The sequence below is a fragment of the Phalacrocorax aristotelis genome, chromosome 7 (assembly GCF_949628215.1).
Source record: "Phalacrocorax aristotelis chromosome 7, bGulAri2.1, whole genome shotgun sequence".
Lineage (NCBI taxonomy): Eukaryota > Metazoa > Chordata > Aves > Suliformes > Phalacrocoracidae > Phalacrocorax > Phalacrocorax aristotelis.
Window position 1 is genome coordinate 30543351 of NC_134282.1, and position 14140 is coordinate 30557490.

The following is a 14140-nucleotide window of genomic DNA, read 5'->3' on the forward strand; positions in this document are numbered from 1 at the left end:
ACTTAAAAAGTAACTAAACCACTCAGCTTTCTCAGTGTTTCAGTACAGCAACAGCAGCATCGCAGCAGCATGTCGTGGAAAGCACACACTACAAGAGTTGAGTTTGCTGAAGAGTTTACATAAAAATGCCATGATTAACCATGTGGAATTACAGCAGCATCAGTGCCCTTAAAATCTGAGCTCTATTAATAGTGACATTGTAAGATTACCTTTTTCTTGTACAATAAAGCTGTAAAATGGCTGTAAAATTTATCTTGATTAAAATTAATCAATTTAATATTGGTTTCCGCCTGGCTTTGTTTCACTTAACACACTGTCTTCAAATGGAGAAGTCTCAGAAGTTAGCCAAGCTTAAGACCAATTACAATAGAATTCCTTTCCAGGATTCTCACTTTTGTAAATTATTTTCAGCCTGAAGAGAACTCAAGCTGCTGAAATATCAGACTTTGCAAAATGAGGCAGAAAGGCTTAGGCTTCAGCATTTATGACAGACAAGGCAGTCAGTGCTCTTTATTTCCAGGCTATACTATGCCTGCTATAACTATAAATGAGAGGAAGTCTTTAAAGAAAACAAAAACAAACAAAAAAACCCTATTGAAAACTAACAGTAGAGTGATCTGTCAAAGCTATAAACTATACCTCAAAAATTTTAAATGAGATGGGGAGGCTGAAAGTTGGGGGTAGGTGTGTGGAAACAACCCAGTGGTGGGTTGCTTCTATTTCAACTCCCAGTTATTGGTTAAACGTTCCTCTCTCCTGCAAGCACGTATCTGTACCACATCCACATTATGGGTGGTTCTTAACAGCATCACATCTGACTCAGTTATCTGAGGTCTCCAGGAGAAGAATGCCTAGAGGATTGCCCTGCCAAGAGCTGCTTGTCTCTCTCATGTTGCAGCACTTGGCTCCACTGAGCTGCACAGCGGATCTCAGAAAGCTCCCTTAGCATTCATGAGGAATCACAGGACAAGTGAGCTTTGGAAGCACTAAACCCAGAGCGGCACCTCTGCTTGCAGCTGAGAGTCAGATGTATGGTGCAGTGATCTCCAGATCATCTATTGAGATGAAATAAGAGTGAGCAACCTCACACCTGCTGGCACCAAGGAATACCCAAAGACATGGTGAAGACAGCAAACAGCATAGGCCCGTGACCTTCTTGCCTGAGGATCCTGACAGAGGTAAGACAACCGGAACATTGGATGGGGCAAGCAGAAAAGCAGGAGTGAAGAGTACACAAGGCAGTTTCTTCTTTGAGATTATACTCAAAGAAGCATAACTTTGAGATTAAAACTATAGATTACAATGTGGCCACAGACTCCGTAAGGAACTGAGTTTGTACAATGAAGCCTTCCTTACACTGTAATGGAAGGTCCTGGATCCTTCTCAAGTACTGAAGAGTCAACAAACCTGGCTGCTCTCTCTCTGCAAGTAGGCAAGGCAAGGGGAGCAAAGCAGCTTGCAGAAAAATGGTCACAGAAGTCTGCTGTTAGGTGGATTTCTCTATCTTATTGGGAGAAATGCAGTGTTCTGTAGAGTGCAGTTTGTCAGATACTATATACTATGCCCCTACAAATGCAAAGTCTGGTAATTTGTTATCCACACCTGAAAACTAGTCAAATAACCCATGTAACAATTTATGTGTGCACACAGACTTTTATTTCTCCTGAGTGCATCTAAATGCTTAGAGTCATTGCTTAGGAAAGAGGAGCTGGCTGGACTAGAAGATTCAAGAGGTTCCCTCCAACCTCAATGATTCTGTGGTTGCAGATCCTTGATATTGCTAGCAACCACTGTGAAAGCCTGATAACATGGTGCGCTGTGGATAAAAAAGAAAATCTAAAACACACACTGACATCTAGCCATCTTTGTCATTTTGAAAAACCATGGAGGAACATGAATCCACTGCTTCCCAGAGCACAGGATCAGGTGTTGGTATGAAGCAGTACATCAGCTTCGCTGCATAGACAAGAGGTGGCTTGTTGCACAGAGTACATAAGACTCTGGAGAAGCTCCTGGGAGACACTGGTCAGAATTTGTGGACTACCACCACTTACTTCACCTTTCAGATAGGCTCTACAGTGTCACAATATGCAAAAGGATATGGATATAGCAAGAGGCCTTGCTAAGTGGTGCTGAAGCACAGAACGAGAAGCTGAAGTTCACGCCTCAAGGAGTAAAGGTGGAATCACCTCCAGATCAAAAACATTTTATAATTAGGATTACCTGAGAAAGCAAGGGTGAATCCTGAGCTATACATGGGGGTGAGGAAAACCCCACGTCATGTTGGGAAGTTCCCGGTTAAGGTAACGAGTTCTTACTGGTAGAAAGAAAGGAAAGCAGCCTAGGCTAAGGATCAGTACCTAGACATAAGCACATCTTGAAGGCCCGAAGTTGTTCCTATGAGACTTGTTGCACCCAGAAAAGTCAGAGTAATTTTTGCCCCCCTCTTTTCAGAAAGCAAGCCTCAAGCTTCTGCAAGGCCAGAGCATTGTCCACCTCTCACCAGACAGAAGAGTCAGCCGTGGAGAGGGCAGCTTCAATGATACAGTCAGCTCTGCTGAACAAGCCCGTGACTGACTGGGTATAAAAGGATTCACTGTGATGCCTGCTGTTGAGAAAGCAGAAGTTGTGTTCAGGTCCGTTACAGCCTGAGATGAGACACCTCAGGACCACTCTAAAGGTCCTGTTAAAATTAGAAAGAACAGCTCAGAGGACCAATGAGGCTGTGGTGAGTCTGCGTGGGAAGCAAGGAACCTAGGAAGATTATACCTTATATATTAAGAAATGGTAGCTCTGTGCTATTCTCTGTGCTGGCAAATGAAATTATTTTAGAACACATTTTTATGAATGATACAGAGCATAGAATCATAGAATCATTAAGTTTGGAAAAGACCTCTAAGATCATAAAGTCCAACCGTCAACATAACACCACCATGCCTCCTAAACCATGTCCGAAGTGCCACATCTACACCTTTTTTGAACGTCTCCAGGGACGGTGACTCCACCACCTCTCCGGGCAGCCTGTTCCAGTGCCTCACCACTCTTTCAGAAAAGACATTTTTCCTAATATCCAATCTAAACCCTCCCCTGACGCAACCTGAAGCCATTTCCTCTTGTCCTATCGCTTGTTACTTGGGAGAAGCGACCAACCCCCACCTCACTACAGCCTCCTTTCAGGTAGTTGTAGAGAGCAATAAGGTCTCCCCTCAGCCTCCTCTTGTCCAGGCTAAACAACCCCAGCTCCCCCAACCTCTCCTCCTAAGACCTGCTCTCCAGACCCTTCACCAGCTTCGTTGACCTTCTCTGGACATGCTCCAGCACCTCAATATCCTTCTTGTAGTGAGGGGCCCAAAACTGAACGCAGTATTTGAAGTGTGGCCTCACCAGCGCTGAGTACTGGGGCATGATCACTTCCCTAGTCCTGCTGGCCACACCATTCCTGATACAAGCCAGGATGCTGTTGGTCACCTTGGCTACCTGGGCACACTGCTGGCTCATGTTCAGGTGGCTGTCAACCAGCACCCCCAGGTCCTTTTCTGCCAGGCAGCTCTCCAGCCACTCTTCCCCAAGACTCTAGTGTTGCATGGGGTTGATGTGACTCAAGTGCAGGACCTGGCACTTGGCCTTGTTAACCCACATACAACTGGCCTTGGCCTATTGATCCAGCCTGTCCAGATCCCTCTGCAGAGCCTTTCTATCCTCACGCAGATTGACACTCCTGCCCAATTCACTGTCATCTGCAAGCTTACTTAGGGTGCACTCAATCCCCTCATCCAGATCATTGATAAAGATATTAAACAAGACTGGCCCCAAAACTGAGCCCAGGGGAACCCTACTCGTGACTGGCCGCCAACTGGATTTAGCTCCATTCACCACAACTTTCTGGGCTCGGCCATCCAGCCAGTTTTTCACCCAGTGAAGAGTATACCCATCCAGGTCATGAGCCGCCAGTTTCTCTAGGAGGATGCTGTGGGAGACTGTGTCAAAGGCTTTGCTAAAGTCTACATAGACAACATCCACAGCCTTTCCCTCATCCACTAGGCAGGTCACCTGGTCATAGAAGGAGATCAGGTTGGTCAGGCGGGACTTGCCTTTCATGAAGCCATGCTGACTGGGCCTGATACCCCTGGTTGTCCTGCACATGCCTGGTGAGCTCACTCAAGATGAACCACTCCATGGTCTTCCCCAGTACTGAGGTCAGGCTGACAGGCCTGTATAGTTCCCCAGATCCTCCTTCTGGCCCTTCTTGTTGATGGGCGTCACATCTGCAAGCCTCCAGTCGTCTGGGACCTCCCCTGTTAACCACGACTGCTGGTAAATGATGGGGAGTGGCTTAGTGAGCTCCTCTGCTAGTTCCCCCAGTACTCTTGGGTGGATCCCATCCAGCCCCACAGACTTGTGAGTTCAGGTGGAGCAGCAGGTCATGAACTGCCTCCTCCTCAATTATGGGGTGTTTATTCTGCTCTCTATCCCTGCCTTCCAGCTCAGGGGGCTGAGTACCCTGGAGATAACTGGTCTGACTGTTAAAGGCTGAGCACTTTGCACAGATGGCATAGTCCAGTGAGCTGGCATATGTTAAACATGACAGCATTCAACAAAGACAAGGTGAGGTTCAACATCACCATGTAACACAATTTTTCATTACTGAATGAGCCAAAGGCAACCAATTTCCAGAATCGACACTCGCCTCCCCCACAAGCCTTTCAGAGTACCACCCTGTCAAGAATCACCTCAAAAAATTCACCTGCTTTGCAGTGTCCTTTCAAGAGTCTCAGCACAAAGACAAGGGTGGTTTTTTTTACACTCTAATGTAATAATTACAGCCCAAAAGGCACCAAGGGCACCACTGCTGTTTTATATCAAACACATATCAACTGCTTCCCCCAACCAGCTCATCTCAGGAAGTCTCTTAGAACATCTCAGTTTGGAAGGGTCCCATAAGGACCATCAAATCCAACTCCTTGCTCCTCGCAGGACTGCCTGACACAGAACCGCATGACTAAGAGTTGTCCAGATGCTCCTTGAACGCCGACAGGCTTGGTGCCTTGACCACTTCCCTTGGGAGCCTGTTCCACGAACCAATCACCCTCTTGGTAAAGAACTTTTTCCTAACGTCCAATCTGAAGTCTTGTTTCCATTCACAGGCATAAAAGGCAGATTTCAAGCACAGATTGCTGAAGCACTGGGGCCCTTGGCAGCAGTTACTCCTAAAACAGCAGGAGGTGGTCCCAGCAGCTGAGGCTGAGAATACCCCAACGCCAAGAGGGCAGCGGGGACTTCAGCCACAAGAGTGAGATAAACAGACCCAACCAAACCTTCAGAACTGGAGTTTTTAACACTAACCACCAAATACATCCATTCTCCCACAAAACATAATGCAATCAACATTCAGTGACCAGCAAGCACAGCTCCTCTCCTGAAACCATCACTTTTCTCATTATGTAAATTCCAAGTCACATTGTTATCTTACCTTACGTTTCATTTCGTCATCCTCTTCTATCCTGGCACCGCCAGCATCACTAAGGACAGGACTCAGAAGAGGAGATGAACCCTGGCCAGCTGTGTTCAAGTTCACCTGAAACGCTGGGTTCAAGCCCAGGGCACTCTTCAGCATGAGGGAAGAGAGCTGAGGATGGTCCACTGGGAGGCCTGGGTGGGAAGAGAACGAGAAGATGGAGTGGAAAAGGGGAGAAAACGGTTTCAAAGACAGTGCATCTACGACTGTTACAGTAACACAGTTACTGTAAACCATAACTGCAATCTCACATTATTAAAAAAAGGCAAAAGAAAGAGAAAGAAAAAAGGCATATACATCCAAAGACATAAGTCCCTATCTCAAAGCAACCAGAGTGTTCCCTGCAACTCAGCTGTTGCACCTTTACAACTGCATTTAAGGTTAAGGATAAATTGTTTAGCAGCTAGGAAGAAGGGCTCAAATCTTGTTGGATTTTGTTGAGTAGCAGCAAGGTTCTCTACATAGGATTATACTGCAGTAACAAGAATATGGTTTTTAGTTTTTCCTTTTTAAAATATGAATTACTTTTCACCCCTGGGAAAAGCTAGTAGAAATCATTCCACTACTCTCCACTCCAGGAAAAAAATCCAGAAGATAAAGCTTATTAGAAATACATTCAGAAATCAGGAAATCTCCAAAACCATACTGACGGAAGAGGATAACATATACAGAAAGGGACCACGTGAAAGATTTTGTTCCTTGCTCTTCTAAACATATGAATAGAATAAATCTACTGATCTCAAAAAAAACCCAGTTTTGCATCACTGAGTATTAATTGGACGAACACAATCCTCTTGCACAGCAAAACCTGCCTGAAACAGGAGTAATACACACTGCTTTGCTTTAGGTTAATAACTGCATTTTTTTTATATTAGTATTTCATTTGTGGACCCTTTAGAGATTTCTGACACTTAAGGCACCATTACAGTGAACTGAAGCCTATGAACAGTAGCTGTTCTCCTCTCTTCTGCAGACACCTTAGAAAGAGCACCCAGACACCCCCTCGGGGGTTCAACAGTGAAAACGACTCTTCAAGATCTCCTTTTTGGAGCCAAAGGCAACAGACACTCCAATCACACTACGACCCAAAAATTCCTACCTCACCTCTTGTTTTTTTCTGATCTTCCCTATGATAAACACACAAGCTTCGTCAGATCAGGCAACTGAATGGGTACCAAGCACTTCAGAATCTATCACTTCCACCACACTGCGTGAACCCTCAGCCACACTCACAACCCTCCCCAGCATGATTTGTTGTGTGTTACAAGCAGAGAGCAAGGGCTAAATCACCTGACCAAAAGCAAACATAAAAACCAACCGCGAAGCCAAAAATGCCAATTCATTCCCAGACTACTTAGAAATCATCCCAAAAGGCTCCAAAAAAAACCAGCTTAGCCCCTGTGGATATCCAGTATATCTCTCAACACAGACACAGGGCACGTCTGCTGGAGGAGAAGGAGTTAGGAGCTTTTCGATTCACTACTGGCAGGAGTGGCTGCTGCTCTCTGGCTCAGGAAGCAAAACCACTGCAAGGCGCCTGGCAGCGTGACAATGGTGAGGGAGCCCAAGCACATATTTTCACATTGACAAATGCAGGAAGCTAAACAGTGCTGCACTCGGTCACCTGGAAGAGATTCAGATCATCCAGGCTGCAGAGTTAACTATTAATACACTAGTCAAGCACAGTCATTCTGGAGCAGATTTTTGTTTCTGCCTGAGTATTTTCTTGATTCCCACTGCTTTTAATATTAGCATAGGAAAGCAACAATGTCTGGCATTTTTTTCACCTATAATGACAGTAGTTTGTTGGTAGTCTGCTTTTACATGTTGGGGATGCCAAAACCACAGTTTAAAAACAAATAAGCTACAAGCCTACAAGGGTGAGAAGCTTCTTTAAATCATTAGATTTTAAACATGATTCAGCAACACATTCCAGAATTTTTAACTTGAATTGCTTCTGGACAGACCAGATGTTCAGATACAACAGGACCAAAAGGGATATAACTTGCTACAAACTCCACTTCCTGCCTATATCAATCAAGTTGTTAACTTTTTATCATCTCCAACAGGAGAAGCTGGCCATTAAATTAATTTCAAACACTTGCTCATTTGTATCTGACAGCAAGAACCCCATTGCCTGAAGCCAAAGTGATTTATGAAAATGAAAGTCATGTTCAGCTCCTCAAGAAGCTTAAAACAAAAAGCAGAACCCATGATGCAGAAGCACAGGGCTTCCCCTCTCCCCAAGCCTGGGAGGGGGCTAACCGACAGATGCAAATACCTATCACCTCTTCAGGGGCAGGAGTGCCCTTCCCCGGCACGCCAACAGCTGTGGGAGCCCCTTAGTCTGTTGTTTACTTCCCTAGCATGAAAGCAATAAAGAATTCAGGAGTGAGTGGTTACAGCTGCAACTTGTAATAGGCTGTCAACAAAAATGGCAAATTCTGCAAAGGGACTTTCCAAGGTTAATGTGACTTCTGAAACTTTTCTGGAAAGTACTATAAAATGTCATGGCACAGCTTGAGTTGGCTTTTTTGCTAACATTTGTTTAAATGTTGGATATAAACTCAGTATGATGGCATATCCTGGCAGATTGCGTCACAAGCATGTACCAGAATTTTCATTCTTGCAATCCAACAGTATTTCTTCACTAGAGCAGCAAGGGGGGAGGAGCTCACAGTCAAGCAGGTAAGATATACAGCGATTCTCTATTCTCCTGGGGAAGGATGGTAAAGCAAAAATCCATGCAACGGTTGGAGCAAGAGTTGCTGCTTTCCACAGCTGTTCAGTGTAGAAAGCTCCTAATTAGGTAGAAATATTGGTGCGAAGATCAAAACGAGTGAATGATTTCTTTCAACCTCAAACCTTGGTGCACTGAGGCCTTCCCTGCCCTGCAGGCAGCAGCATCCTCCAGGTATATTAAAAGAGACTATTCTTTGAGAGGGATGTTTCCATGTTACGATGTTCTGCCTGAAGTGGAAATTTGTTCTCTACGTTTAAGTCATAACACAAACATCCCAAACTTGGAAGCCATACTGTAAGCAGTAGTCAGGGTTTCAATGCAATGACATGGGTATTAAGTGATGTAAACCAGACCCTCACAGACACGACTGCGTTCCGTACATGAAAAATTTCTGCTTTCACATCACACGCAAATGCACTTAACTCAGTGCAAAAACAGAAAATGTGACAGTTTGGTGTAATATTCCACATACTCCAAGATCTTTAAGAATACTAATGCTTCTTAGTTAATTACACTATTTAGTTATAACCATGTACCCTTCAGCAAACAAAACCAGTTTCATAAAAAAGACCAGCATGGATATAACTGGGGACAAAAAAAATCAAGTCTAACAGTAAAACATTCAAAAGCACTGTAGTTTTCATGAACACAGCTATGGACTTCAGTGAGGATGGGAGATTTATCTTTCACAGCTAATGTATAATATTTTCAAATTGTTTTATTATTGTTTATGCTGCCTCTTCTTTTGTCCAGGTATAAAAATGCAAAAGGCTTTATCTAATATATAAAACTATGGCATAATACAAATATTTGTCTACTCTACTTTTTACTGAGAGGATATTCAGCGTATACAGATGTGAAGGTTGATACTCAAATTTGAAAAAGAAATATGTTGAGAGTATTATACAAACCCATTATGGGATTACAAAACAACACCTTAAGCCAGCTGCTGTAACCATGACCTTACCTTGTATTTTCTTCAAGAGAACTCAAATCCCATCCCTCTCACTGACATTACAGTTAACATACAATTGGGTTTTTTTCCCTCCCCATAATACATCTATTTAGTGTCCAATATCCAAAATCCATTCTTATTTGCCTTGCTAATAGAAATACAGCAGAAAACTGCTCTAACCTGTCAGGCATTTCACAGGGAATATGCTTCTTTACCACTTGCAAACTTCAGAGTAGCGAAGGAAAATTTGGAAAATTTTCACCCTGGACAATCAGCAATGCCAGAGAACACAAGGAAGAAAGCATGCAGCAGCCAGGTTTTAAGTCTGACTTGTAATTTACTACATTAGCATAAAAGAGTTTTGGTCTCATATCAGGGACAGCAGCAGGCGACATGCTAGGGAGATAAAACGACCCTCCCACTCAAGCTTTGAGAGTAAAAAGAAACTGAAAAACCACAACTTATTTCTGCAAATAAAAAATCTAGTAAAAATAAATAAATAGAGTAACAACCTGCTAAACTACTTTCTTAACCATAATGCTAAGTTTTATTATTTGAACCATCAGGAGCCTCTAAATTTCCGTTGTCTGAAATCAGTCATGTGATGCCTTTACTTTAATAAACTACTAGAAGATGTCCATATATATAATAAAACTTTTTTTTTCAGCTATAAAACAAGCTAAATTGAAGCATACTTACACAATAGTTAAGGGAGGGGATATTTCATGCCTTTGACCTCCCACAGAAGGAAATGGGGGGAAAGACAAAATTGCGTATCTGAGTTTTAATAACAGCTTTAAAAGTGGCCCTGGAAAACTGACATGCTAAAGCCCAACATCTCATTTTCCTGTATGCCTTCAGAAGCATGTCAGCTGACACTCAGAAAAAGCTTTTGCCTTTTTCCTGACACCCCCTTGTCAGTCAGTACAGCATACCTTTAGAAGTGCAAAGCAAAAGTCTGCTTCTTTTGGAAAAAAATTCCAGTCTGTGGGAAAAGTTCAGCTCCAGCAAAAAAAGGGAGATGGTTAGGTCCGAGGCAGAATCTGGACCAAAAAAAAAAAAAAACCAACAAAAAAACCACCCCCACACTGCAGCCATGGTGATGCTAACTGAAAAGACAAGAATTTGATTTTCAGATCTGAAATATCAAATCTAAGATCTGTCATACCTTACATTGGCAAGATCACTGACTACCTGTTGTTTCAGAAAAAGAGAAGCTCACAGCAATCTGGCCTTTCCTCTCAGATTAATACAGTTTTAAATGGTAAACACTCCCACTAGGGGACTAGGCCAGTTTATTAGAATACAGGTTTTGGTAATTATATTAATATGGACTAGCTTTTACTGAAAGTTTAAGCAGAGCCAGACTTCATTTGGTTTACACTGTGATAACAAGCTTGATAAGATAATAAGCTTTTGGCATCTCTCAGTTATTTTTCAGAGGTTATTTCCATTCTTCAATCTAAATTCAGTCTCTACAGAGAAAGCCAGATTTGAGTGCAAAGCATAACAAAAAATGCAAGTACTGGTTCTGTAAACTTTACTCTTGAAAGCTTAAAATAATTCAAAGACAGATAACAAAAAATAGCAAAACAACAATAACAAACAGCATTACTGGGTGTACTAAAAGCTAAAAGTGAGATCCAAATGTTAGCAATTTGATTCCTTATCCGAAGGCAGTGCCTCTTGCATTTCCCTGGTCCCTTTTAAAGCTGTAACTTTATTATTGTATTTTATTATTATTACTACGTTTTCAAACAGATGAGATTCTTTTCATACTGAAGCCCTGCAGTGGATGACCAGAAGACGACAGGAGCCCACTCAGAGCCCCATCCTGCCCAACACCCTGCTGAACGCATCACATGCACAGACCGAATTATTACTTCTAGAATGAAAGTGTTCTGCAAGCTCATGTACTACAACTGAAATCCTGCAACATCCCCAATTCCTTATTTCAAAATACCACTACTCATTCATTTTCCCCCTGCAAATCTTCCCTTTAAAATAGTGAGGGATAGTTGGAAGGTAAGTCTTTGAAAAAAATATTATCTAAGAGCCTAAAACACAATTATCTGAGAGACTTTAAATTTAAGGATTTCTTTCCTTCTTTCTTATCCTCAGATGGGTACAGGTCACATTAAACATTAGAACATGTTTACAGCACATGCCCTCGTGAAACTGTATGTACCTGTGAAGTTACACCTACATGTGATACTGTAGGAGAGTCCTAACATTGGTCCTGGTTTTACATTTATGTCCAGGATCTGAAACTACTACCCTTCTTTTACCACCTTCCCTCCGCCTTGTAAAGCCTGTGCTATTTGCAGGCAAGAAAGAGTATGTATCTCTTGTTATAGACTACAGATTGTAAACTTTTATACTATCACAGTGTTAAACAGAAATCTCTTTATGCTGTATTGACAGCTTTGACCTGTCTGTGCTCAAACTACGACTTTGCGCAAACCTCTGTCTGCAGCATCGCTGAAATGAACGGTCAGGGTTTCAAACTAAACTGCTTCTTTATGTCAGGTACATATTTTCCTTAAGTCTATGTAAAATTGGTTTAACTCTGCAACAAAAACAATCAAAGCAAAGTTAATGAAGTTCGACCCCTGTAATAAAAGTAATATAAAATCTCCTGATGCTTGAAAGGAAGTCAGAGTCAATTTTGCCCAATAATTCTTCCTTGCTGAAAAGCAAAGATTTTTGGAGTGGGTGTTTTCACTGTTTTATAACTCAGCAAACATAATATGGAGACTTAAAAAAAAATTGTCAGTTCAAACTAGCCAAGCAACCTGTTCAGTTTACTTATGCAAGTACTACTGACTTTTTTTTTAAGCAAATGTTTACATGATTCAGGAAAAGAGGATTTACCCATACACTGGTCAGAGTGCTGAAGGAGAATTTTCAGCCTAGAAAACATGTGATTGCCTCCATACCCTATGTTTACAATAAAGGACAGACTTCCAATAAAAACAAAAACACAGGAGAGAGTTTGAGGTACATACCTAGTTTGAAATAAAATGTCTCCACAAAAAAAGTAATTCCTATAATGAAACCTGGACTTTTAATCTCATTTGTATCCCAGTATTTTGAAAACCACACACTGGTAGTTGCCCCGCTGTGCTCTACTTTCAATAAAGGTGTACAGGAGGAAAACTGCCTGGAGAAATCTGGTAATAAAACTCTAAAATGCCTTGGCTAGGAGAACAAATATTTATTCTATTGCAAACACAAGGGTAACAAAAAAATAAAGCTAAAAAGCCCATGTTGTCATTTATATCAAAGTTTTCCTTATTTTATTGCATAAACAATTAAAATTATGAATTAGTACAAATCTGTAGGTTCATAACCGGCAATCTGAACAGACACAAAAATATTAAAAATCCCAACATGTAATTCAATATAACATTTACTGTATAAAAGATAAAAGTCCAAGAGATCAATTACGAAATTCCAGCCCTCTGTTTTCTTAACAATCTTTTCCTGAAAAAAGTAGCACCAATTTAACTGGGGAGTCACTCTAACCAAGGCACACACACCCTTCTATGTATTGATAAACAGGCATTTCATGTCTCTCACTGATTTGCAGGTCTGTCACAAGCTGCGCTCTCAGCTGCCATCCGAGCTTTTGAAGAACAGCACAATATTGTGACTCGGGAAAATTTATAGCAACACCTCCCTCACAAACCAGGTTCAATTAACCATGCTCCAAATTTAAAACCTGCAAAGCTACAGCTCACCCAGTGGAGTAATCCTACCATAGTCTACGAGCAGATAATAAATTAAATGGATTTTATGGTACGTGTTTGGAACTGGAAAGTCTCCCCATATTCATAGAGTGTATATGTATACACATATGTGTACACATAACATTTGTGACAAGTGCGATGAAAGATCTACTAAAAACTACAGGACTACAATGAAAATCATATTGTATACTCGTTTGGTCAATCAATACCAGATAATTATGGCTTAGAACTTTTTGCAAAATGACAATAATGGGAATGACTTACCGACAGGTTTGCACCAAAAATCATAAAATTATAATGACTTTTTAGTGTCTCCATGAAATCTTACCCTTATCAAGATTTGCAGCTAAACAAAAACTACCACCACTAAAACAAGCAAACAAAAAAACCCAACATGAAGGCAAAACCAAGCCACCAACCAAAAAAAAAGTCCCTTAAACAAAACCACCTATGACCACAATACAAATATACACAGGAAAAAGGAGATCATACTTGGCATTATCCAGCAACTCTGAAATTCACTGGAAATTAAAGTGAAAGTTGAGAGCAGATCAATATATCACCCTATTCCATCTTAAGATAAAATACGGTAAGTCCTGGGAAATATACAGCATGTATTACTTGAATAATGAATGAGTACTTTAAAATTACAAAGTCTACACACAATACATAACACAGGCTAGTAAAGTTCATCAATGTTTAACCAGGTGGTGGATAAGTCAAGAGAATATTCTATGACCCATGTTTTGTGCAAATTAAGAGTTCTACTAACTGCATACAGAAAGACCAAATATGTTCTGATGTAGTGCCTTACATTTATTAAAATGTTTTTAAGCGTAAGATGGTTTTAAGTATACACGTAGAGTACTACAGGTGCAGATTAAATTACCTACTCGAGACACGCATTTCTTAGTGTCTTTTAGTCTCACTGCAACGCGCAAGTTGAGTACCACAAGAGACCTAAATCCATCAGCCTAACTGATTTTGAAAAGTCAGTAGTACTGACATGCTTTCTATGGCTGCATGTGTTTGCTAAAATAGCAAAACAGAGAAGTAGAAGGATCGAAATCAGCCCTATCTCGCTAAGTAGCAGGAGTGATGGCTCCTGCATGTTCCCTTTGCTGAGCTACCATTGCAACAGCCGGTGGATGCAGAGTCTAGAGCAGAACAAGCCT

At 41.6% G+C, this 14140-nt stretch overlaps 1 protein-coding gene across 5 annotated transcripts in view; it reads right to left on the reverse strand.

Annotated features, from left to right (window-relative positions):
• Positions 1 to 14140, reverse strand: part of FARP2 (FERM, ARH/RhoGEF and pleckstrin domain protein 2) — an 85235-nt gene that overhangs the window by 19340 nt on the left and 51755 nt on the right. For all 5 annotated transcript variants that reach the window (XM_075099643.1, XM_075099640.1, XM_075099644.1 and 2 more), the window contains exon 14: positions 5471 to 5649. In XM_075099643.1, coding sequence (XP_074955744.1) covers positions 5471 to 5649 — 179 coding nt within the window. The remainder of the gene's footprint in view (positions 1 to 5470; positions 5650 to 14140) is intronic.